The 27639-nt window shown below is 34.7% G+C and overlaps 1 protein-coding gene across 2 annotated transcripts; it reads left to right on the top strand.

Moving 5' to 3' along the window:
* Positions 1-1130: 1130 nt before the first annotated feature.
* On the top strand, positions 1131-27639 carry LOC128170875 (uncharacterized). Of its 2 annotated transcripts, XM_052836629.1 has the most exons (19): positions 1131-1335; positions 9627-10313; positions 10856-11289; positions 11603-12334; positions 13539-13779; positions 13995-14244; positions 15080-15220; positions 15422-15468; positions 15567-16256; positions 17312-17733; positions 18394-18826; positions 19168-19378; positions 19837-19921; positions 21059-21296; positions 21736-21988; positions 22389-22529; positions 22888-22981; positions 23224-23281; positions 27551-27639. In XM_052836629.1, the coding sequence occupies exons 1-18, from the start codon at positions 1299-1301 to the stop codon at positions 23233-23235; spliced, it is 5148 nt and encodes a 1715-aa protein (XP_052692589.1). In that variant the 5' UTR covers positions 1131-1298; the 3' UTR covers positions 23236-23281; positions 27551-27639. The 2 variants fall into 2 exon arrangements, with proteins under 2 accessions (XP_052692589.1, XP_052692588.1); XM_052836628.1 differs by lacking the exon at positions 27551-27639 and having other exon boundaries at positions 1134-1335; positions 22888-23348.

Here is a 27639-nt window from a genome sequence, read left to right as displayed (position 1 = left end):
ATTTAAATGGGTTCAGACAAAGAAAATGTACATTCCGAGGGATATATCTTAACAAACCAATTTGCCACGAAAAATCGCAATGGTCAAAAAATTAATGTTTATAAAGTATCGTTAGATTTAACCCTTAGGCTTTTTCCAATAAATCATATACTTTTGATAAATATCAAGACAGCATGATTTTTTTTTCATTAGCTCTCTGTCGCTCTTGGCTTTTTCTCGATAAAACTCAACAGCTCTATTTTTTTACTCGGAATAATATTCACGATTTTGATATCAATAAGACAATCAGATTTCTTTCGCTTGTAAGAAATTTCATAAGTTGAATTCTAGCTTTAAAATGCTCTGTTATAACAGTTACCGAAATCACGCTGTTGCACGGGATTGTCCGATTACGCAGTGTTTGGTAGATATGTATTCATGCATTGATTATTAATGATAGCAAAACATAGGCAGCATGAACAAATCAAAACAAGGCATCCTATATATTTGACACCTATAATGTACTAGCTATCTTATTTATAATAATAATAATAAAGAAGAACATTTAAGCAAGAAACAGTGGAAAAGGTAGGTTTTGATTTAAGGTTCTCCGATCCTCAGCCCCAAGTATTTTTTTTCATCATAAGAATGACATTTTTCTTTCAACCTTTATAAATGAAATGATATTTAATGAATTTTTTAGAGAGTATCAATGCATTTTACAAAGTTATTGTAAATTTGTCTACGATTGATATGATGGAATAAAAAAAAAAGTTGAGTTTTAAAAAAAATTCCAGTGGATCGATTAGCTCGAACTCTATACCAAGATGTATATATAATTATGTGACAGTGCTCCGTGGATTCACTACACCAAGCATGCAGTTGTGAAACTGATGGTTATACTAGCAGTAGAATTGTAAACTAAAATTGTAGGTATAAAAGTCAGATTTATGGTACGAATAGAAGAAATTCGGATGATTTAGAGTTATCGAACTTTGCTGAGGATTAGAGATCGTTAACTCAAATAAAAAATTATTTTAGCTTTTGACTTCCGCGAAAAAATACATCGAAGTCAATTTTTACTTCGGGGTCTCTCAAGATTCTTCCGTGATTTTAAACGATCTTGGTCGTTCGGAGTTTTATAAGTATAGCGTAGGGTTATGTTTTTTTTTCGTCAGAGATAAGTCTATCGAAGGCAGGCGACATTCGCGCGTTTCTCGGAAACACCTTTACATGGGGATAATGAATTCTTAAAAGTATAAGACTGAAAGCCAGTCGCTGTTTACATTTACAGGATCAAGAACTGCACCCCCTTTAAGATGCAGAGAGGAGTGTGGATTCTAGCATTAGTTTCAGGTAAGCCACGCTTGTTTTCCCAGGTATTTATATTACACCTGCATTTATAGCACGTTTTATGGATGTGAAGTTATTAATATGCGGCGTATTTGACAAGAGTGACATTTTCTATTGTAAATATTTACACAAGTTGGCGATTCCCGCAGACTTCAATTACACTATGTATACTAGTGTCCATTGAATTTTATCCACATAAATCGCATGTTTTCTCATGTGTGTATATTACACGTGCATTTAATTTATGCGTGGTATTTAACAAGACGAAGACTGTCAATTCACGTTGTCAACATATATTACACCTTTTTGTAAATGAGGTCTTCTGTTATATTCAGAATACCATATTTTCGATTGTTTACCTTGAAAATGTTGACTGCGTATTTAAAGTGCATATATACACAGTAGGTTCTTGCAAAAGTGTGTGTTTAAATGAATATGAATTTACTACATCAAAACGGCGTGAAGAACAGTGTTTGGTTTTTAATTCTTATTTTGCGGTGGCAATCATAAAGTAAAATTCATTCATGGATGTAAATCAATGAACTCCGGCCATTTTGAGCCCCGACATTGGTAAAAAAAATGTAATAGCTACAATCAAAATTTTCACGCATTAACATTTTTCAGTTCTGGCATTTTCCTTTTGATTGACCCTATATCTATATGTCCCGACATTTAATTTGTGCTTGGGTTTGCACATCATAAATAAACTTTGAAAATGAATACCCGTGAATAGATTTTCAAACTGATGACTAGCTCGAATACTGCAAACGACAAATGCGTCGATTTTTAAACTGACCTAAATATACACTATATAAATGGTTGATGGGTGATACGTACATAAACATAAATTTTTTTTACCCGTTTGTACCTAGGGACCCTATCTCCAGCCAATCGTGATAAAACTCTTCAACTGATATGTATATGCATACATCTCTATTATACTTTTTGTAAGTTTTATAACCTCCTGAGGGCCTCCTTAAGATTTGTTCTTTAACAACAAACTTCGTCTATAATCTAGGTGGTAGTCTTGATTGACCAGAGGTTAAACAAATATATCTATACTGTATACACAGCCCATGTTTTGTAGACGTGCTAGTATATACAGCTACATCTAATACACTGTGCAGTTATAAGGAATTTCGCATAAAGTCGACGAGTTCAAAAAGCCTCTCCCCGCTTGAATTGAATTGAATATATTTTATTGATGAAATCAAATGGATTAGACACACACAAGTTCTGAATAACTAATGTAGTCTTCTACTAAAAATGAAGTTCTATAAATATTGCCAATAATAACGTTATATATGAATATACATAAAATTATAAATGAATAAGCAGTCTGCTACAAATATAATATCACATTTATAAATTTAGGCATTTTATGAGAAGCAACCACATTCACTCATAAAAATTTGTACCATCTTGAAAATTTCAGCGTTTTGTGTATTTGTTAAAGAATCACCCCCCCCCCCCCCCAACAGTAAATGTGCGTCTATAGTGTGTACATAACGTAATGTCAAGAGCTTATTCATTAAAGAATTCCGAGCTATTGTATACTTTTTACAGATGATATGCATCTTCTAATAAGCCACACGAACAGTTTGGACTGGCTATTAAGTTACAGCGGAATAAGTCAGAATTAAAAGTACATGTACAGTTGTGTCCCAGTCGGATATGAATTATGTTTAAAAATCTTTTTTTTTCGAAGTGAAAGATGTTTCTGAGGCTTTCCCATATCATTTAATAAACATTTTAAAAAATATTTTAATAGAGGTTGCCCGCTTCTCCCCCCCCCCCTTCCCCCATTTGGAATTTAATATTGTGAATAGTGAATATTGTGAATATAGTCCAATCCTTAACTAATGTACAATCTATAGATATTTAGTTGATCATTGTACCTTGCAGTCATATCTAGCAAAAAGTTTTCCTTTACAATATAAGAAACTTATATGCAAATTAAGATTATCATCCCATTGTCTTACCATCGAAACTGGCAGATATAACAATGTTCCATTTCAAAGACGTTTATGTCCTCTATGTACTTTAGATATAGAAGATGAATATCATTTTATATTGAAATGTCCCTATTACTGTAACTTAAGAGAAAAATTCCTTAAGAAGTTTTATTATATTAAACCCTCTGTCTTTAAATTAATTCTATTATTGTCAACACAAAATGTAAATGATTTGTGCAATTTAGGTAAATATATTAAGAATGCTTTTGTAATCAGAAAACTTCATGTATAAACTTGCCTTTTTCAAGTGACCAGTATATGTATTATAACATGTGTATATTAATTGTATATGTCTATGAGCTGTACAGCTGTTGACTAATAAACAATACAATACAACTATCAAACACTTAACATTCATTACACCTTTATGCATGTACATACTTTAAATATATTTGTTAAAATAAGTTTAGAAATCTTCGGTCTTAAACTTTTATTGTAACATATTCTCTATCTTTTTTCTTTAAATTATAATTTGTTTATGTAATGTTATATTTAGTATGGGGGCTTTGACCCCTTCCCTTCCTACAATGTGATGTGTATGAATTTTCGTTTTCACTTTCTTCAAAAGGACAGGAGTAAGTACAACAGTATACTGTCATCTACGTAGTTATAGGAGGAAACGTTACAACTTTATCGAACCTGTGCACCTGTATTTACAAAAAAAAACCCCGACAATTTATTGTTTTACTCCAGAATACAGACGTGCATCAAGGTCCAATTATCGGAAACGTGCTCAAGTACATAATCTCAAAAAGGAAGAAATATAAACCATTCATGGTACACTTCTCTTTAGATAACAGACAATTGGATAGATAGCGATATTTACAAGCATTTCATGAATCGAGCAATATATCATTGAAGTACTTTTCTTTCGGCCATAAATTACGGGTGTCCTACAGAATAAATTGACACATAGATGCATGAATATTTTTTTTTCTACCAAAAGATTGCAAGCTATTGCGACTGTCATAAAAATATTGTTGTGTAGTATGAAAGACGAATTATTTTCAGGCTATTTTTATTATGAATGTTTTACGATAGAATATATTGTGTGTAGTCGGGTGTATAAAAGCATGAGTGTGCAAAATTATAAATTTTATATATATTGATTTTGTCGAAGTAAAATGTCATACATTTTTGTGTTAAATGAAGGGATTTATGAAGATTTGAATCAGGCACGGATCAAACTTACATTGTCTTCAAGGATTGGGGGGAGGGGGGGGGGGGGGGTTCCAGAGGGTTTTTTGTTTTTGTGTGTGTGCGTTGTTTTTTGTGTTTTTTGTGTTTTTTTTTTGCTGCAGGAGATCCAACTGCAAGATCTTTTTATATGTCTTTTGAGTTTACTTTATGTATCTAACAAATATAAAATGCGTATTAACTTAAAAGTTTAAGTATATGTATTATTCCCATAAGGTACGATTGATATACATGTGTATTATATAAACATATGATACATATGATGATCCCCGCGTCCATATTTGAGTTGTTTTTCCTAGCTCTGCCAAAAAACCCACAAAGTTGCAATTGTTTATCGAGAGTTTTGAAGGATAGTCCTGAACATTTGTTTTCCAAGGTTTTGGCCCGATATGTTGCGACTGATGACAAAAGTGGTAATTTTACTCAATTTGCATTAACATTATCTATTAATGATAGAACACCGGTTGAATAATTTTACAGAATGCAAGTGGCTTAAATACTTGTTAATATGACAATTGTAATTTGTTATAATTAGAAGTAAGTTTAGAAAGACACAATTAAATATGCTTATTTTTATTGACACAGGTTAAAACCCTGTACATTTGTTTTTTTAGACAATCATTAACGTTAATTAGGTCACAATGTGGGATTACCTTCTCCGATCCTAATTTTTGGCATATATGGTCGTATCTAGGAAGTTGAACTGCGTACACTATTTCCCAACCCTGCATTGTCAAGGTGATCCGAAAATCTGCACTACGCACATCTCATAGCTAGGGTTTGTACGTGTATAACCACAACAACATTACGAACATTGGATAATGTTACTGGGATTAGCTGTTTACACGTAAACAAAATAATAAAACCCAACCAGGTAATACAAATCTACCTTGGTGTGCTGTTGGACATTTTTAATTCGCGTTTTAAGGTATCCAGGTGGTCGTGGCTACCAGGACATGGGCCCTGTATTAAAATATAGTAAACTGTTTAAAAAGTTGTAACCTTCAGCTAAACTTGTTTTTTTTTCCTATTCTAAATACATGTGATAGATATGTGTATAAAATTTAAAGGATTAAGACAGATCTGGTAGATACTTTATTGATCAGCAGCCCCACTTAATTTCACCTACAAAAAGTAATAGAAATGTACTTTCATCAACATGTAATTAGGTAAAAAACAAGTCTTCGTTGGTTGTTCTTATCTATACTGCATGCATCAAGTCGTATGTTTTAGATTAACGCAATTAAATAATGATTGATGAAAGAAAGGATTTGGGGAAAGTGAAAATGTTGGTATTGGTTAATTCTTCAGTTTGTTATTGTAGTTTCGTGACAGATAGCTTTTCGTTAAACATGTAATTTGTTTTAAGCTTTTCTAATTTGTATGAATTCTGCTAAAATGTCGTTTGATAACCATCGTTACTAGACCGAAACAAAATGTTTCAGAACATTTTTTAATAGGTGACTGTATAAATAATTGTAAACATGGCTGTTAAAATTCCATTAAATGTATGCCCTTCCAAACGCTTTCACTTGTAATAAGAAGAGAAATGAAGGTTAGAATAAAAAATCTTAATCTAAAATAGTCCTAAAAGTACAATGTACATGTAGCAAGACCAGCCATTCGTAAACTCTAAGTAGACATATAAAGAAACAAATAAAAACAGCCATATACGGTCAAGTAAAGTAGCAGTACATATGCATGCGGAAACAACAGGGTGGGGATGTGCATTTGAGTAAAGGACATGCGCAAATCTAGATTTTCTTTTGAAAGGCAGACGGGGGGGGGGGGGGGGGGGGGGGGGTGAAGGTTAATTTTGTTTGATACTCTTTCTAAGGGGGTAGGATGGACCCCATCCCCATTTCTCTTTTTTGGGGGTGGGTGGGCTACAATCATAATTCGTTACTCTGTTCTTAACCTTTCGACAAGTAAGATTTCCTGTTTATTAACAATCTGAATTGTTGAGAGGGCAGTAGTTTTAAGGGGAAAAATACAACAGTTGATTAAATTATAAGATAAAAGATCGGGGAAGATCTTTAATGTTTTTTTTAATCAACTTATACGATCAACCAACCATTACTGAACTTCTCTAATGACAAGGAACATAAAAGTAAGGGTCCAGGAAACTTATGACTGTGGGTTTAAATATCCGTTTGCCCATTCAAGGCTATGATTCTCTACATGCAGTGAACCAAAGTTCTAAGCGTTCACCCAAGGTATCATTTTTTTACTACATGAAATAAACACTTTTGTTTTGCTGATAGAGATGTACTGGTTTTCATTTAACTTTCAAGGGGCTTAAAAAATGTGGAGATTTTTACTCCTGGTTACGAACTAAGACCTTGACCTTTGTTAGTATACCACGAACACTTCCGGTTTGGTTGAATTTCGCCAAGAGCTTGAAATGGTTTCAGGTTTCCAACGAAAATGACGATACACTTACAAAAGAAAAAATATATAGATATTTAAATTACTTTTCATTCGGATTGCTGAATATCTGGGACAATGTAAAGGACAAACTAAACAGCAGATTTAAAGAGAAAAGAAACGGCTCTGGCACTTTTGTCAATGGCGATCTTGTTTATTTCAAGTTTTCACTTTTGGAACTGTTATTTAAGACAAAAATGAATTGAACATATGCTTTTTACTATAATTTTGAACATTAATATATTTATCCATAATTGATTATATTCAAAATAGACCATTCCTGCATTATTCCACGCACATTCACATGAAATAAATAACTTCTATCTGCTCGAAATTGAACCACCTGAGCCCTTTATCTTTGTACAGTAAAACATCACAAAACAAATAGGTGTATTGCATATTGCACTTTGTCACTTTTGTGACTTTATTATTTAACCGCATTTGGTTTGAAATACTTAGGGAAATAACAAAAGTTGATGTATAACAATAAATAATAAGTTTATAAAATTAATCATAAAATTATGAATATTTGATTCTTAATGCCATAATATTTTACAAATAAAATAATCCACAAGAAATCATATTGACGCAAGCGTCAAATGGGCCGCCAAAAATATAATTGTTGTATGAATCATTGGTTGTTTACAAAAAAACACACCACAAAGAAGAAAATAAGAGTTGGTTGTACTAATTTTTATGGTAAATTCTAATATACTTTCAGCAACTTGTTTTGAAGTTTAACATTTTACTATTATCATAAAGAATCGATTTTGTTATTGTTAGCATTTCTAACGGAAATTGTATGATCATTGCCATAGTATGAAGTAATGGAGAACATATTGATTTGTACATTACTCTAATACAAAGTTCAACTCATCATTTGAAATTTCTCTTGGAGATTATGTACTTCAAACCATTTTGGTTTTTTTGTTGTTGCATTGTATTGAATGAAAACTTAGTGCATTAGGTTAATGTATAATTTCTAGGGACCTCATATTGAAATAAAAATAGATTAGTTCAAATTTTCCAGTCAATTCAAATTTTCATTTCTGTCATATTCTTGCGTAAATAATTGATATAATGTCATTCCATGATATTTTCTACCACATGTTACATGGAAATATAATAAATACAAACGCAAAGTCATTTTATTTGACACGGCACATAGAAATTCAAACAATTTATATCATTAATTTAATGACATTCAGGTCTTTAGTATTTCAGGTCTTTAGTATGTCCTGCATACCGATCCTGATGCATTGTTTTGAAAAGAATGAAGAACTCTGAAATTTTCCGAATAGATTATAGTCTCGATAAAAACGCGCCAAATACGACAATCTACTAAGTATGACCTACTTTTCATTTACGAGTAAAACAAAAATATGTGATATTTTCTAAAAGGTATAAAAGATATTTCTACATGCAAATTTACTTTTAATTCATGAAAATAAGCATAATATTAATTCTACTAAAAAAGAACTATCCCGCAGAAACGCAGTAACAATATCTAAATGTGTATTAAATAACGGACCGCCTTCCGGCGGCCCGTAATAACTCCCATTACTGATGTAATCAATGATGTAATTGATTAGACAATTTATGAAAGACATCATCCTTGGGGTCTGAAAGCGCCATGCTTAATTAAAAAATAAAAATACGGAACAATTATACCCACGCTATTGAAATGACGCTCTCAATTTTACCGCGAAATAAATTTATTGGTTACATCCGGCGACGTTGATTTTGTGTCCATACATGAAGATGCTGTATAACTTTGACAATACCGCAGGAAAGATAACTCTCGTAAACTTAACAGAAATTTTCAATATACCTAAAATATTTTTAAAATTCTTATAGTTTTTGTTTTAGGTCAATGACTAGCGTTATTAATTTCAATTGGTATTGTATCATTTTATCTTTGCTATTTATGAGAAGACATATCGATGAAAAAGTATTCATTATTTGATCATTTCACGTTATTTTTTTCAAAGTTTTCAAATTATTATTTCATTATACCTTTGTAGAGAGAACAATACATTTTTGTTTATAAGACATATTTCTTTAAAAGAAGTAAAACCCCAGTATGTATATTAGTGATTTATTTAATATAATTGTATATGAGAGAATGTGTAAAGTCTATTGAAAATCGTAGTTCTGAGATAGATTCCTCAAAGAGGGGAAAGCAAAATGGCGTCAATATGTCATTGACGCGCAATGTGTCAATCCATTTATTCATGTTTCGGAACGATGCGCAATAATATTCAACAAGTATTGGAACAATGCTGAGTAATATTCAACAAGTATTGGAACAATGCTCAGTAATAATCAACATGTATTGGAACAATGCTCAGTAATAATCAACATGTATTGGAACAATGCTCAGTAATAATCAACATGTATTGGAACAATGTTCAGTAATAATTAACATGTATTGGAACAATGTTCAGTAATAATCAACAAGTATTGGAACAATGCTCAGTAATAATCAACATGTATTGGAACAATGCTCAGTAATAATCAACATGTATTGGAACAATGTTCAGTAATAATTAACATGTATTGGAACAATGTTCAGTAATAATCAACATGACGTTACTTGTGTATGACTGTGATTCTATAGGCACATATATGTATAATATTTTTCTTCTATTTCAGTATGTGTTGCTGCAATCCAACAGGATGACCTAAACTATATAGGAGAAAACTTGGACGTCAAAATATCTGTCCACAATGACTTAAGAAAAACTGACTTGGCCAAACACAGGTTTGGCCTCACTTTGAAAAACACCGGAAGTAAAACAATTCGCTCAGACAACTGGGCCATATACTTCTGCAGCTTCTTCGCTATTGAACCAGGTAACCTTGTGTCTCCCGTAGGCTACGTTCTGCCGAACTACAATGTCAAATTCAACCACATTGATGGCTGCTTGTTCAGCATGGCGCCAACTTCAGATTTCCTGGATATTCCTGCAAACGGTTCCCGCTTCATTGAGTTTTTCGGTCAATGGTGGGCCGTGGCGAGGACGGACGTTCCCCCGAATTGGTACATCGCTGCCCCCTCTCTTACGCCCGTCAATATCAAATCTACGGCGACAGGTAAGAAATTTGTAACGGAGTTTAAAACTGTGGACCAATGGAAGCGATACCTAGTGGACCAGTATAACCCTTTTACGGCACAAGATCGCTTCAGACGATACAAAGTTAGAAACTTTAACACTCACATCAAGCTCGTCATCCCTACGCCCAAAGAGATTGACGTCAACTCTGAAAAGTTTATCAACATAAAGGATAAGATTGTTGTGTGCACCCAAGATGCAAACCAAGGCTGTTTACTTTTGAAAGGTAAGTTTTAACAATTTTTTTTGGAAAGATATAGTTGTACACATTGACCACCCTTCACGGTAACTAATTTACTGCTCTTTTGCAGGGCAGATTGTTTACTTGACCTATGTTTTAGTAGGTAGACAATAAAAGACATAGATAAAGCAACAATTACTGCCAATATGCCCTGTAAACTGTGAAGGGGTTTATTGTTTCTTTATGGTACATATCTTTTGCATAAGGGTGATAACTCTAGTTATTATGAATACCTGTCAAGATTTTAGATACAGATTTTGATAATGTTGAAGTTGCTTCCTTAACATAGATGTATGCTTAAATTTTGGTGAGAAAATTTAAAAAGCTAAAGGAATACAATGATGGTTATTTAGATAAAACCATAGTGGCCGGTGACGTATGATGTGTTTATACTACTTTTGTAATTATACAATGATGACGTCATATCAAAACATCGTATGTTACCGGTCATTTGGAAGGAACTATACTTTACAGTTAATAATTAGTATTCTTTTTTAATTAAATACAACAAATGGTTTTTATTGTAGAGAAACTTGGTTTATCCTATACAATAAACAATGATGTTGCGCAGATTCAAAAACAAAACGGCATAAGGGTATGGATGAATTCTTCTCTTGGTGAGAATCAAGGTCTTTATCATCTCTTCACCGACTCAACCAAAGGGACGGTCACTGTGATTGGCCAATCTCCCGTTGCTATTTATCACGGCATCCAATCACTTCTAAGCTTAGTGTCGGGATCGCCTGACAACGACAGTGTCCCGGATGTTAGAATTGAAGACGAGCCTCGGTTTGAACACAGAGGCATGCATGTTGATGTATCAAGGAACTTTAGAACAAAAGAGGATCTACTGAGACTGATGGAAGCTATGTCGATGTATAAGATGAACAAACTTCATCTACATCTCACTGATGATGAAGGCTGGCGATTAGAAATTCCTGGTATTCCAGAATTAACAGAGGTATAACATCCAATTTTGCATATTTTCTACAGCTTCGTTATTACGCAGTTGCATTTCTTCTCAAACTTGATATGTGAAATGTCTTTTCATTAAATTTTGTTTTTGACTTTATCTCTGTAGAAGTTTTCCTTTCTATTAAAAAAAATCTCTGAATTGTGACTTGCGGGAAATTTTTTTTAACAATAATTAGCATCGCCGTATAAGATTTTTATAATGTTGATGTTATACGTGTATATTTTTTAACAATTACTGGTTTGATTTTTTGAAGATGTTAAGAATAAACTTACAGATTAAACTGTAATATTTCACGTAGATTGGGAGTAAACGATGCCACGATCCTGATGAGACAAAGTGTTTAGTTCCCCAACTCGGATCGGGCAGCGACCAAACAACTTCCGGTTCCGGCTTTTTCACAGTCGCAGATTTCCAGGAAATTTTAGACGAAGCATCAAAACGTTTTATCGACGTCATACCGGAAGTGGACATACCAGGTCATTCCCGCGCTGCCATCAAATCCATGGAAGCAAGATACAAGAAATACGAGACAAGCGACCCAACACGCGCAAATCAATACAGACTAGTGGACCCGGATGATACCAGTAAATACCAATCAGTTCAGATGTTTGATGACAATGCAATAAACCCGTGTATCGAAACCACATACGCGTTCGTGGAGAAAGTGATCTCGGAGATCAAGAAAATGTACGAGGGACACCAGACTCTCAAGTTCTTCCATTTTGGCGGAGACGAAGTGCCCGAATTAGCGTTGGTCAATTCAACAAAGTGTCAGCAGTTTACGAGGGATAATCCCTTTTACAATACGACACACCGCTTGAAGGAGTACTTCGTCTTACGTGTGTCCAATATAACCAGCAGCCTAGGACTGGATCTGGCCGGCTGGGAAGACGGTTTACTACAAGAAGGCGGGGTGCCTTTTGAACGGACAGAATTACCTAATTCTGCAGTGTACGGAAACGCATGGCAGAACATTTGGGAATGGGGTGCTGGAAGACGAGCATACGACTTAGCGAACAGTGGATATAAAGTATGTATAACTTATGAAGTCATTTGAAATATAATGAAACGAATTTTCACAGCAATGACCCGTTCACGTGGACTCAATGCCCTTGTCAATGTACTGTTTAAAAATGAACCCCAGTTTTTTGTTTGTTTGTTTTTTTAAGGGATGGGGGGGGGGGGCTTAGTTTATAACGATTTTTTTCAAACATTAAATCTATTAATCACCCATGGTTATAACACTCAAACTAATTAGGGGATTTCGGTAATTTTGAACTTATAACTAATTATTTACCTAAAAGAATAAAGTCAAATTAAGAATTGAACCTATTAAACGGCATTTTTAATAAATACTAGTAACCGAGATTGTGGCAGTTGTGTTTTGCACTATGGTTACATAACTATTAATGTAGAAACACAGGAAATTCGGGTTAGTCTTTCAACTCAAATGTTCTAGTACAGCTGCTTAGAACTTCAGATACCCCGCAAGAATATAGAAATATGCCAAGTTGTCAGCTCTTAACCTAACAATGAAAGATTCGAAGAAAAAGAATGAAAGGTGTCGATTGTCTAATTGTAAGAGTAACTGAAATATAGAATCTAGGGGGAAATGCATAATTAACATAACAGAAAAATGATAGGGACTTGTTTGATATTAATATATTTTTTTGTATTTAGCGTTACTTGAGTTTTGGGATTAAAAAATAACATCTAGAATGAAAAAAAAATAGGTCAATATATAATTTTTTTTAAGTAGAATATGTTTTTGTTATATAAAGTATATCTTTATTGAGCTTGGGCACATTTCTCCTATAGAAGAATGTAACGCTAAACGGAACAATTCCTCTTTTCAGTAAAAAAAAAAAAAAAAATTGCAGATACGGGATTTCAACATTTTCTTCCTTTCTCATCTTGTTTTATTACGATAATGTTTTTATTTAGGTCAGATTTTTTAATGTTTTGAAATACATCTAGAAAATACTGCATTTTCGGGACTGTTCCCGAAAATCACTTAAAAATCACTTATAAGAGGAATAGTTCCCGTAGAGCGTAATCATTAATCATTCCTCTCTAGCGGAACTGTGCCAATCCCATTTAATGATGATCCTTTGTAACTGAGTTTAATATTCGTTGGTATTTGAATAAAAAAAAATCGAAAAAAAAATATAAGGTCTATAAAAAAGAAAAAAAATAAGAATATGTTGTATCTATATTTTTTTAATTTACTTAAGGTGGTTCTTTCCCATGCCACGCATCTGTTTTTCGATCAACCACAAGAACCCGATCCCGAGGAGCCTGGTCTCTATTGGGCTACTCGCTTTACCGACGCCATGAAAGCTTTTCACTTCCTGCCAGATAGACTTTACGACAACATCGCAGAGAAAAGATCGGGAGAGCGGCTCACAAAATCAGAAGCGTGTGGGGAAAATATGGAGAAATGTCCTCCTTTAGTAAACAAAAGCAACATCATTGGTATGTGAGACCCTCTATGTTTTAAGACAAGTAATATTTCAACAAAAACTAAAAAAAAAAGAATAAGATACATACAAAACAAGTTTCTCTCTAAAATAATCAACAGTATGAATGGGACAAACAAAACTGGGACAAAAACAATTTTAAAAAAATGAAAAAAACCAACCTTACCTTAAAAAATCAACTTGAAAATTAAAACAAAATCCGTATTCTAGGTCTCCAGGGCCAAGCATGGGGAGAAACATTTATGACGTCAGAAATATTTGACTCAATGGTCTTCCCAAGAATTCTTTCCTTGGCTGAACGAGCGTGGCACAAAGCATCATGGGAAGAAATGGAGCAACCCGGAAGGGGCGTGGCAGCGCTAGAAGATTGGGAGTCGTTCGCAAACACAGTCGGTCATAAAGAGTTCAAGAGGCTGAGACAGTTAGGGATAAACTACAGGATAGCACCGCCCGGTGCTATGTAAGTTGTTCTAGAAATGTTTTCTTGGGTTTCTACATTCAGCTTTTCTTTCATATCATTTGCGGTGTATACTGTATACGTTAAAAGTTAATTGTTACATTATCATTATCGTGTTGTTTTTTTTTAAGTCACAAACAAACAGACAATCAAGCAAACCCTTAATAAAAACATTACGAAATACTAAAAAAATGTATGACTGCATCATCCAACCAATTTAAATCAGTTAAAACTGATGCGGAGAAAATGTATATTAATATTAATCATCCAACCAACTACATGTAATAACTTGTTCAAATGGGAGTGAGTACTAGCTTCAAGAGAGTTAATTTTCGTGACCTGCTGAGATCATGTTGTCATTGACAGCTGCTGTAAAAAAATCCACACATCTTGAAATTTATTCATTATAGAGTTATTTTTCAAATAAAAAATGTGATTGAAAATCATTGGTTTTGGTCAACAGACTTGAAATTAACGAGGAAACGGATTAAAAAGCATAAAATCAAGAAAAATGGGCTAGTCCCATTATTTAGGATGCAAGATTCGTAAAGTCTAATACAAATAACAAAAACGATAGAGATTTTGTGATGCATTATTAAAGCTAGTAAGTTTTTGATCGTAACAATATATGTCTGGAAAAACTCAGTGTCACACCCATTTATGTGGTTTTTACAGATTTAATTCATTCATTGAAAGGGTGTGGGGGGGGGGGGGGGGGTCTGAAATTGTATCGATGGTTCATCGTATCATTTAAAAGAAATCAAACGGAAGACGTACTCGTTACTCGTAACGAGATTGTATCTAGTTTAATAAAATTTTCTTTTTCTCTTTTTTAAAGCGTTGAGAACGGATACCTCAGAGTAAACACGGAATTTCCAGGACATTCGTTACAATACAGCAGGGATGACGGTGCCACGTGGTTTGATATCCCGCATGAGTGGTTTCTCCGAGACAAGCATCCTTTTCTCCTGCGAACTTGGTAATATTGCCTTATTGTGTCTTTGTTGATTAAGTTAATTCACAGTTTGCTTGATTTTGGTAAATTTTATGAATATTGCGGTCACTATGCTAACAATTTATAGTTTCGATAAAGCCTTCGGCAAATCACGGTTTCGGTCATTTCACAGATTTTTGTGAAGCTAATGAATGTTTCTTTTCTGTTATTTTTTTCGAACTACAGTCTTTTAGACGAAACCAGATGTAGTAGAACAATCAAGTTTTACCCAGGTATGTTTATCAATCACACAACTTCTTTCTTTCTTTCGGTATTTAATGACTATAAAAACAAGCATCTTCACTAAAAATGTGTTAATTAATTTTTGAAGATGAACCTGCGCCAAAATCAGAGCAACATTTAGTAGATTACATTTCCGAAAATGTCGAGACGAGATATGAGGTGATAAGTAACCTTATCAACGAGTGGCAAAACTTCAGCGCAAGAATATCTCTATACAACAAAGGAGAGAGGGACCTGTCCTATGGAAACTGGGAGATATATTTCAACTCTATCAGACTTATTCAACCTAATGACTATCCTTACCCGTCTGGATATTTACTCCCAGAATGCAACATGACTGTTCATCACGTGAGCGGAAGTCTGTTCAAACTGACGCCGACGGACTATTTCCGTCTCAATCAAAAGAGGGGTCTGTCTTGCACGATCATCTGCAAGTATTGGCAATCCGCCATTACTGACTCCATGCCAAACTGGTACGTCGCGGCTGACGCAATGAGACCGAAAAATCTGACTTTTACCGAAGGCGAGGATTTGAATTACGTGGCGTCCTTTGTTAGACGGGAACAGTACATTCGATATCCTACGGACGGGTGGAAGCCATTTACAGCGGAAGAAAGGTTCGATAGAAATCAGGCGATGACGGTTTCCGGGATGCCCGAGAAACGGATTATACCCACTCCTGTCGAAAATATACTGCAATCGCAATCTGTGACCATTGACTCATCTTGGGTGATTGTAAATTCGACGAACTATATTAGTGAAATTCAGTTGATTTCTGGTAAGCCATTTTTATCCATTAGTCGTTAATAAAAAAAACCAAATGCTGGATACATCTCTCTTTTTAGTTAAATTTGGTCTTTATATAATTATTGCTGTGGAATTAAGAAGTTTTTGTTTCGGGTTATATGATTAAAAGAAAAAAAGTACCTTAAAACCCCAGTCACATGATTAAAAATCATCAACAGTTAACGGCGTATGAAGCAAAAATGGAATTATTTGGGCAACAGTCGCCATTTCATCAGCCGTTGTCTTGGCCGATATCAACCTCATTTTTTCCTCAGCCAACCAAATTTTATGTACGTCAGGTCAGGTTATAATTTTTTTTCGGCAGTGGCCGATTTTTTGTTGAAACAGTCGGTGAAATATTTGTCGAGGAACCCTCGAACTTAGTCCGACCATCGGTCGACAGTTTTCATGTCTGTCATCGGTCGGTCGACTTTTAGGCATTTGAATTTTTCTTAAATGTCGGCCAACAGACACCGATCTACGGCGGAAAATAGACATAGGTCCGACTGGTGTTTGGGACAATTTTGACAAATGGGCTGAAGAACGAACGACCGTATACGGTTTACGTTAAACTTCTAACGTCTATCAATCGATAATCGGCGGCCGGGCAACAAAGCAATACCAACAAAGTTTACAAGTGGGTATTTATCAATTAAAAAAATGTTTATGTATTCGACCAACAATAAAAATCAAACTGTGGCTCAATGTTTAAAGATCGAGAGACGATTCACCGACCAATAGATATTTAAACTTTTGAAGATATCGGTGTTGCTAGTAATGTGACAGCTCTGCGCCTACGATACCGATGTTGGGCAATCATGTTTCTTCAGCCGACGAAACGAAGTAAACTTCTTCGCCCGACCATCGACGTTAATGTGACCTAGGCAAAATCTTACACGTGCGCAAATTCACAGACTAAAAAAAAATTACTATCTGCATTTATATTTTCTACTGCAAAGTTAGACCGTATGCAGTTTTTATGTGCTTTTATTACAATGTATGATACCTAGACATAACTAGTTTGATAAGTTTTTACTACTTCTGCAGATTTGCTGACAATACAAGTAGCAGCCGCGAAACCAGCTTCAAAATACATAGAAATAATCACAAACAATAGCATGACTATCCTCAATAACCAGGAAACACAGGACGAATCATACATAATCAGTATCAACCCAACCAATATCGCCATTACTGTAAGGAAACCCTGTGGTGTATTTTACGCATACCAAAGTCTACGTAGCCTACTAAACACTAACAAAGCTTTACCCATCGGCGACATCAAAGACCAGCCTCGTTTCCAATACAGAGGAATGCATGTTGATGTCGGGAGAAACTTCCACACTAAAGAGGAGATCTTGAAAATTCTCGACGCGATGGCCATGTATAAGTTGAATAAGTTTCATTTTCATTTGACGGAGGACGAAGGCTGGAGACTTGAGATTCCCGGACTTCCTGAGCTAACAGAGGTAAAAGAACCGTTTTAAGAAAAAATTGAACTTTCGGTGGGAAGTTTCTATCTAGTTTGCCCATCAAAACAAGCTGTCAAATATTGACCTCCTTTCTTTTAATTTGCTAAGAGATGCTCATTAATATTCATAGACCTTTTTGTGAAACCGGCGCTGTTTCAGCGAAATATACATCTAAGTGTCATTGCTTTCAATGTATGCATATCTTTTAGCCAATGGCTGAACAGTTGACCTTGTGTAGACCCCGCCTTCATCCAATCGTTTATCACGTACTGCCCAAAGTCCAGTCTCTTGTTGAAATGGCTCTAAAAGTATACGCTGTCTTATTATTATTCTTTTGAATTGTTGGGCATCAAAACTGTGTGGCAAACTTTGATTTGAATTTATGTTTTCAGAGAAGTAGTTGTAGCTCACTGTTGAAATGTTCATTTTTAAGAAAAGGTCATCTATCGTCATATGTCTCCATGGATAAATACAGACCTGACTATTCAGAGGTCCATGATATCCACATATCCACACCATACATTGTGATGTAAAATCTAATTAAACGCAAAACAGAATTTCTAATGAAAAAGGGAAATTCAAATACAATTTATGTCGAAATGGCACGAAACCATGATTCACAATATGTATATGTTATATAAGTAGTGTTCTTTTTAGGTGGGATCGAAGCGATGTCACGACTCAATGGAAGAAGAATGCCTTCTCCCACAGTTAGGCTCAGGGTCCAATGGCTGTAAACTTGGCTGTGGGTTTTACACGGTCGAAGACTACAAAGAAATCCTGAGATATGCGAACGCCCGCCATATTGAAGTCATACCGGAAATCGATATGCCCGGTCACTGCCGCGCAGGCATCAAAGCCATGGAGGCTAGATACAGGAAGTACATGAATTATGGGAATGAAACTGCTGCTCGGGAATTTCTCTTGACTGACTTCGCTGACAAAACTCAGTATCTGTCTGTTCAGTTGTTTACGGACAATGCCATCAACATCTGTATGGACTCCTCCAAAGTCTTCATACGTTACATCATACGGGCTATTAAAAAGATGCATGCAGATATACAACCATTGAAGGTGTACCATTTTGGAGGTATATACCAAATTTGTAACAGGGACTCTCAAACGAGTTTGCAGTTATGATTTATAAAACAAAGATTCATTTAACGCGCCACGATTTGTTGATCGACTAATTAAACTTCCTGTTCACTGCGGTTGACTCGATAGTACATTACATACCTGTCTGTAAAGTTATCACCATACAAGGCTAACACATGTAGTATTCCTAATTCTGATATTTCTGACATGTAACATCGCCATACACTCTGTAAACTCTCCTCGATTAAATTGTTCATAACACAACATATAAATTAAATCTTTGTAGCAATTCTTTTTTTCCCATCACCCTTTTATGACAATATTCCCGTTATTCAGGTGACGAGATAGCTGGAGCGTGGAAGGACTCGCCAGAATGTCAGACCTTTGTGGCAAACTCAGCATTAAAGGATGTGGGCGAATTAAAGAAGTATTTCGCCCATTTGATGACCCAGTTAACGAATGACGAGGCGCTGGTTGTAGCGGCCTGGGGCGACGGGTTGAAGGAAGGACTGACTCCATTCAATCGATCCGAGTTCCCTGGTCAAAGGTAATGAACTTAAAGATCTTTTGTCTTAACAAGCAACAACAATACATTGCTACACATGCTATTGTCACTCACGTGATTTTAACGTTTATTTCATAGGGAATTCACATGAAAAAATCCACGTGAATTGTTGCACTTAAAATGAACCTCACGTTAACTTTACCTTTATTTTGATGAAACCACGTGAAATTTATACAAGGCTTGTTTCACGTGAATTTCACCCGAGACAAAAAAGGCTATGTATTTATACATTTCTATGTATTCAACTTTGTGATGAGGTACAGGATTTAGCTAGAAAACCGGTATTACACTCAAAATTCAAATGCTTTTTTGTCAGGTTCAAATGTTTGATTTAGCACTGTTCCAAGAGAAAATGATGGAATTTCGAGTACTAAGAAATAAATTGTTTTGTCTATAATAAATATACATTGATTCTTAATTTAAACATTGGAATATTTTAGAGATGTGATCGCCTATAATTGGGAGAACGTCTGGGAGTGGGGCCAAGGAGACAAGGCGTATAAACTGGCTAATGCTGGATATAAGGTAAAATGCTGGCTATAGGGTAAGGATGGGATTACACAGACTAAAGTATGGCTAATGCTGGCTATGAGGTAAGGGCGGGGATACACAGACTTAAGTCTGGCCAAATGATGAATATAAGGTAAGGACGGGGATACACAGACTAAAGTTTGGCTAATGCTCGCTATAAAGTAAGTACAGGGATACGCAGACTAAAGTTTGGCTAATGCTGACTATATAGCCAGGATTGGGATACACAGACTAAAGTTTTGCTAATTCTGGCTATATGGTAAGGACGGGTGTACATAGACTTAAGTTTGGCTAATGCTGACTATCATGTTAGGATGGGGATACACAGACTAAAGTTTGGCTAATGCTGAATATAAGATAAGGATGGGGATACACAGACTAAAGTTTGGCTAATGCTGAATATAAGATAAGGATGGGGATACACAGACTAAAGTTTGGCTAATGCTGAATATAAGATAAGGATGGGGATACACAGACTAAAGTTTGGCTAATGTGTGCTATAATGCAAGAATTGGGATACACAGACTAAAGTATGGCTAATGCTGAATATAAGATAAGGATGGGGATACACAGACTAAAGTTTGGCTAATGTGTGCTATAATGCAAGAATTGGGATACACAGACTAAAGTATGGTTAATGCTGGCTATGAGGTAAGGGCGGGGATACACAGACTTAAGTCTGGCCAATGATGAATATAAAGTAAGGACGGGGATACACATATTAAAGTTTGGCTAATGCTGGCTATATGGTAAGTACAAGGATACACAGATTACAGTATGGCTCACAGTTTTAGGCACACCCTTTAACGCATTATTTGTCTGAATTGCATATGCAATTTTGCCTCACGTCAATTTTACTTGACCTTAAACATTGATATTTACATTAAATAACACCAAGTCTTAAAGATTTCGTTATACCTAGAAAATATCAAATTCTAACATGATATTTCGAATCAAGTACATATTATTTGGATTATCTCCCATGATCTACATGTAGCGCAACATGTATGTTTTTTTTTCAGATGAAATTCACAATTGAGAGTGAATTTCGCATCTTTGCCCATTAAATTTGCGTGAGACGTAATTGATTACATGTACATATAACGTTTTGAAAATGCGTTTTTATTGCAGGTGGTGCTCGGTCATGCCACCCACCTCTATTTTGACCATCCTTACGAACCGGATCCGGAAGAGCGTGGATTCTACTGGGCGACTCGGTTCACTGACACTCGGAAGGTCTTCGGCTATGTACCTAGTGATATATACAAAAACGCCGATATTGCGGGAAACGGACAACCATTAACACATGATCAGATATGTACAAACAACGGAACGTGCCTACAGTTGGAAAGGCCGGAGAATATTATTGGTAAAATGGTTCTTTCTATCATATATCACTGCTATATGGGATTTTCAGTATAAATCTAATATTTCTTTTTACACCTGAATTCTTTATTCTTTTGAACAGGTAATCTTATTATATTTAGTTGAATCTTGTTTAAAAATATGCGATGTATTCTACCTGATTTAAGTTATTACATGTCTTAAAATTTCAAAAATTCAAATTAAGAATAATAATAATTTTGTATGCTAAGCTTTATGCATACAAACTTTGCTTCTGTCATGTTGTAAATTTTGTATTTACACCCATCCAGTGAATTCAAAATTTAAAACATGGCACTTTATAACCAACCTTGTCAATATTTCCCAAAGAGAAGGAGAAGAATCATCGAATCTGTTAGTTGTTAGAATTTGTTTGTAATCTTTTTATATGAATATAAGATATGTTCTAATCATTTATTCAAAAGGCATGCAAGGACATATTTGGACAGAGACAGTTCGGACGACAGACCAGCTGCAGGAAATGGTGTTCCCTCGCCTGATTGCCCTGGCGGAGAGGGCGTGGCACAGGTCAGCGTGGGAGGACGAGGAAAATAAGAGTCAGAGGGTTGCCCAAACCAATGAGGAGTGGACCTCGTTTGCTAAAGCATTGGTGAATAAAGAGTTGGATCGACTGGAAAAAATGGGAATCAAGTACAACGTTCCTAAGCCTGGAGGAAGGTCAGTCCTTATCCGCCACATACCTCTCTCTCTCTCTCTCTCTCTCTCTCTCTCTCTCTCTCTCTCTCAGTAAATGACTGATTGTGTTGTTATGGGATATCTTCTTCAAACTTTATGTTATAAGGGAATTAGTAAAATTTTATATTTTTAAATGAGTTAACTTGGTACCAAATAAAACCGCTTTGAAATTTTTTTTTTAAAGTGCGTAATTTGTTCAAAGTGCGTTGCCACAAAGGTTCTTCTGGCAATAAATGCATATCGTTTTAACAGAATTAAGACTCAGTGGCGGATTCCAATATGCAATGCCTCAGCAATTCACACACAACTCTGATCAACTCTTCATTTTTACATATTTTCATTTTTTTTTAATAGCCTTATAATAATCAAATTTTATAAACAGGCTGAATAATCTCAAAGTAGAGGTCAACACTGCGCTTCCCGGTTTAAATATTCAGTATACGGAAAAGGGGAGGTCTAATTGGCGTGACGTCACTTCCGATACCAAAATTTTGCCGGGAACAGATATAGAATTGAGGACTACGTAAGTATCTTTACAACACGGTTTTAGTTTAACGGTGCCTTAAAATGCAAAATTGCAAACAAAAATGGTTTTTATAGTTAACAACAAAAAAAGTTTAGTAATGGTTTCTATAATGAATTTCCTTGAAATTTGTAAAAGACTGTGTATTTTATTAACATATTCGATATCTTTTGTCATAAAATACGGATTAACAGAACGGTACAGGAGAAATCGTAATTATTAAAATCAACTTGTGAAAAAATCAACAAAATTTTCTAAAATCATTTAATATTTTATCCTGGAAAGCTTTTGATTATTTATGCTATCAATATATATATGTTGAACACGATTTACATCCAACAATTTTTTTTTAAAACAGGTCTAAAAGTGGGCGTGTGCGCAGCTTTGGTCGTACGCCTGTTACTCTACGATCACCGCAATTAACTTCCGCTTCCAACCGGAAGTATCACGGCGTAATTCATATTATCATTACTTTAACTTCACTGGTTTGTATGTTGTATGTGTGATCATTGCTTGGACTAAAAACCTTAAAACCTGAATGTTTTTTTAAATTATTTAAGTTTTTTTGTTTTTACTTTTTTTGCATACAATACTTTGATACATTTGATACTTTTTATAAAAAATGTTGTACACAAGTAATTTTAGTTCGTTTGATATAATAAGAGGTAATATGTTTTTTGATTGAATATTCCAGAAACCCACATGATTATGCAGCTTTCGAACATGATCTTATGATTTAGTTTTCCCAGTTTGTAAGTGTGTTTTGCACTGGTTTACATGTTCTGTTATTATACACATTTCATGGAATATAGTAACCCATACTATGCACGGGTAATGCTTTTCTTCCTTATTGTGTTGTTATATGTATTGTTAGTTGGTTTTTTTGCAGCTCAACTTTATTCAATCTTTTATACTTTTTACAGGGGATCGATTTTTTCATTTAGTATGTATATACCTTAAATAGTTTAAGCAGAGATGATAATTTGATTTACAATGATAAAAAATAATAATAGTCTTACATGTATTTTACTTCTTACAGAAATGTGCTTTTATCATGTTCGTCATTATGAGTTTTATCATGTTAACATGATCATCAACATTATGTCAATCAACATACGCATTATCATGACATTATGATCATGACAAGTGTAGCATCACATAATAAACATCATAAAATGATGTTCACAATCATCAATGTATCTATGTCATCATAAAAAGAGTATTAAATAAAATCAAACGCAATCTCATTCTTGTATCATCTGATAATATAATTGGACTCGTTTGATATTGCATTCAGTGAGTTGGGGTTTTTTGGTGAGATGAAAATCATTTGGCTAAATAATGCAAATGATTAAACATTGAACCAAGTTTGAGTGAGCGAGTGATACTGTAATGGAAAAAATGTATCCACATACTTCTCGTAAAGTGAGGCACCTCGAACAAAGTCATTCGCGGATCTTGACGAGAGGAGACGGAAGGATGGGATGTTAGGGTTGCGGGCTATTTCCTGAAAATTAAAGTTTATGAAAATTAACAAATAGATTCACTGAAAAATCCTCAAACTCCCCTTCTTTGTGATAAAAAAGTATTACCCTTTCCCTTTAAAATGTACAAAGTAGATTTTTAAGCATTACAAGTCATTCATGATCAATTAATCAATTCTGATTGACTGATATCGGTCACGTGAAATCAACAGGTTCATATCAGGTTGCTGAAACGATTTATCTTTTTTGTTGTGTATTGATTAATGGAGCCCTCTCCAGAGAACGTCAAATTTAAAACCATTTATATTCGTAGTGGGCAATCTTCGTGGATTGTGGGCTAATTCGCGGGGATGTAAATTCGTGGATGCCTCAGTTTTCAGTTTCAGCAAAATTAGTTTTCGTTAAGGATATATATTCCTTGGAGTGGGCTACACATGAAAACCCAAAGTTGAGCCTCAACGAATATTAATGATTTCACAGTATTAGACCGTGTATTCACATAATGTATTTGTTCAGCTTCTATCAAAAAATAGATGGGCATGCACACATTTAAGGGTAACCATATATTGTGTTATTAAATCATCGGTTTGATAAAGATTTTCACAAACATGTACACGTGTAAACAAGCAGACCAAAGAGAATATCTTGTAAGTGAATACATTGCCTCTTAGATGATCATACACATTATTTATTTAACTGGCATCGCTGCCGATTGCTGGAACATGGTTGTGGCAACGCAATATACCGTTGCCGATTAGGAAACAATATGGCGTCGATGCTATCGTGTTCTACAAAACCAGTGTTTCTTAAACTACAATTTGTCATACTACATTAAAATACATTAAAATTGTAAATAGCCCAAATTTCTGGATCAAATTTTAAGATAAGGATCAGTTTTAAGCTGCAATCGTCATTGTTGGATCATTGTGACGTTGCCAACCGTTCCATTAACGAGGCGAGGCAAAGTATCAGTTTTAAGCTGCAATCGTCCTATAGTTGGATCATTTTGACGTTGCCAACCGTTCCATTAACGTCACTGTTTCCCGATTACGTCGCTGGCGAGGCAACGTTAATGGAAAGCGCCCATAGTGAACATGTTCGTAAATATATATGATATGGCATCTTTCGTATTGATAATACAGGCGGTAAATATCAAAATCAGGCTTTGAGCGAATTAATTACATTGTGAAGTACTGCATTACATTTCCATTATTCATGAATTTTGGCATTACATGTAAATTACCATTACCATTACTTAATTCTCTTGAAATAATGCATTACCATTACCATTCCTTTGTGAAAAGTCAATAAGTTTTTGTGTGTTTTTTTTTAAAGTATTGTAATAGCTGAATGAAGAGTTTTTGCATATGCTGCATAATATAAAACACTCTTAAACATATTTACAGTTTCATGTTCACTATCAGGTAAAAATTTAATGACCTTTATAAGATTGCTGTAAGTTGCTCTTTTTGATCATCAAATTTTCAGAGGTTTCATCTTTAAACTGGATCCTGTCGGATTTGAAAATCTAAGATATAATTGTTGAAGCAATTATAGATAAATACATGAATCTTGTATTTTTTATCAGTCCAAACTATTTTACTTAATATACAACACAGATATTGGGAGAGAGAGAGAAAGAGAGAGAGAGAGAGAGAGAGAGAGAGAGAGATTATTTTTTCAAATAGGATATATAATGTTAAAATACTGGGAGTAATTTTTTAGCCTCCAGAATTCATGGTTGAGCAGTGCATTCTTTTTTGCTTTCAAGGATGTTTGTCTGTTCTCTATTCTAACGGAACACAATTAAGAGAAGGGGGTGGGGGTGGGGGGTTAACACCTCTTTAAACAATAGATTGTTTTGACACTTAGGTTATATTGGGGGCATTGTGTGTTGTTGACACATTTTTCATTGAATGCAAAAACTAATTTGAGTGAATTTTTCAAATGATATAAAATTCTTAATAACAGCACTCTTGAATGTTATGAAATTGTGTTGTTACGGATAGTTACATTCATTATTGACAATATAAGAATTGGTTTTTAATTCTATTTTAATCATACAATAAAAAAAATTTTTCTCAAGAATTATTTTCCATCTTTAAAACAATTTTTAATGAAATATAATTTCAGATATTCAATTCATCACAATTTTAAACAATGAACACCCATAGGAATGTAAAATAATGCCATGTAATGACAGCATTACTCTAGATTTTGGAAAGTAATGCATTACATTACCATTACTTGTAAGTTTGTGGCATTACACATTACTAGCATTACTTTGAAAACATGCAATGCATTGCAATGCATTACCATTACATTTAGTATTACCCCAAGCCTGATCAAAATATACCAAAAACTGTACATGTGTTGGTTGATGCATGGTTAAATGCATTGAGACATTAAAAAAACAGGTTTGAAAATATTACGTAGCATATTCGATCAAAAGATTGACCAAGCTTTATGTGTTATAAGAGGACCACCTAGACTGCATGGTTTTGGGATCTTTATTTTACCGCGTGTACATTACTTAGTTAGTGGTTGGTATATTATATATTGACTTTTACTTTGGTGTTGGTTAAATGCATCGTTTTGTGTGTAACTCGGAAAGACAAACAATAATATTTTATATGTTAAAATAAAACAATTTAGAGGGGGAAAAAAATCTGAAGATTACATGATTTATTTTTTGGAGGGGGGGGGGGGGGGGGGGGGCAGGAAGTTCAGTGCTCAATGGAAAATTGCAATCGCAACTTCTCGGGCCTTTCCGGCAAGCTCGGAAAAACACCTAGAATGTATTAACTAGGCGTCCATGACACCCCCCCCCCCCTTTTTTTTTTTTTTTTTTTTTTTTTTTTTTTATAAAACTTGATATAAATACAATACATTTTACGATCTGTTGAGATGTGATCTATACTTCATTAAAGTAAACGATATCCATTAAAATATTACACAGAAACGACATACAACATAGGCGTCGGAACCGGGGGCTTAGCCCCCCCCCCCTTTTTTTGCAAAGTTATACCTAACCATTAGAAACATAGCATGATAGAGGGTTCTGTCCCCCCCCCCCCCCACACTTTTTCTCGCGGAAAAGATTATTGTTTCTAAATTTACCTTGAAAGATTTAGAAGTTGAATACTAGCCCCCCCCCCCCCCCTGGATTAGGAATTTCATGATTTTGGGAATTAATTTTTTCTCAATAATTATGTGGAATAGTCTAGCCCCCCCCCCCCACTTTCAATTTGCTTCCGACGCCAGTGTACAAGACTGTCTAGCCGATACTAATTTTAATGGGAAGTGACTCCATTTTGTATAAAATTCTTACATCCGGTGATGTTAATACATTCAATGTGTTTTTTCCGAGCTTCCCGGAAAGGCCCGAGAAGTTGCGATTGTGGAAAATTGAAATTTATAGATGAATTAAAGAGTTATACTGATAAAACAATAGTGGGTTTAGTAATTGACATTTACGTGTAACAACAATAATGCATGTATAATATAGTTTAAGAAAATGTCTAATGTATTTTGTAGAATAACGTCGTCACCGACTGTGGCAGATTTTCTCACGCATATGACCAGTGTAGTCTCAACATTATACAATAAAATAGTATGCAGAGCAC

The sequence above is a fragment of the Crassostrea angulata genome, chromosome 2, assembly GCF_025612915.1.
Source record: "Crassostrea angulata isolate pt1a10 chromosome 2, ASM2561291v2, whole genome shotgun sequence".
Lineage (NCBI taxonomy): Eukaryota > Metazoa > Mollusca > Bivalvia > Ostreida > Ostreidae > Magallana > Magallana angulata.
The sequence above is the reverse complement of the archived record's forward strand: the minus strand, read 5'-3'. Positions and strand labels throughout refer to the sequence as shown.

Bases quoted from the DNA above. Each gene is read 5' to 3' on its own strand.
- LOC128170875 (XM_052836628.1), top strand. From the start codon at position 1,299: ATGCAGAGAGGAGTGTGGATTCTAGCATTAGTTTCAG. The intron at 1,336-9,626 runs GTAAGCCACGCT...CTTCTATTTCAG, and splicing joins GATTCTAGCATTAGTTTCAG to TATGTGTTGCTGCAATCCAA. The intron at 12,335-13,538 runs GTATGTATAACT...AATTTACTTAAG, and splicing joins TAGCGAACAGTGGATATAAA to GTGGTTCTTTCCCATGCCAC.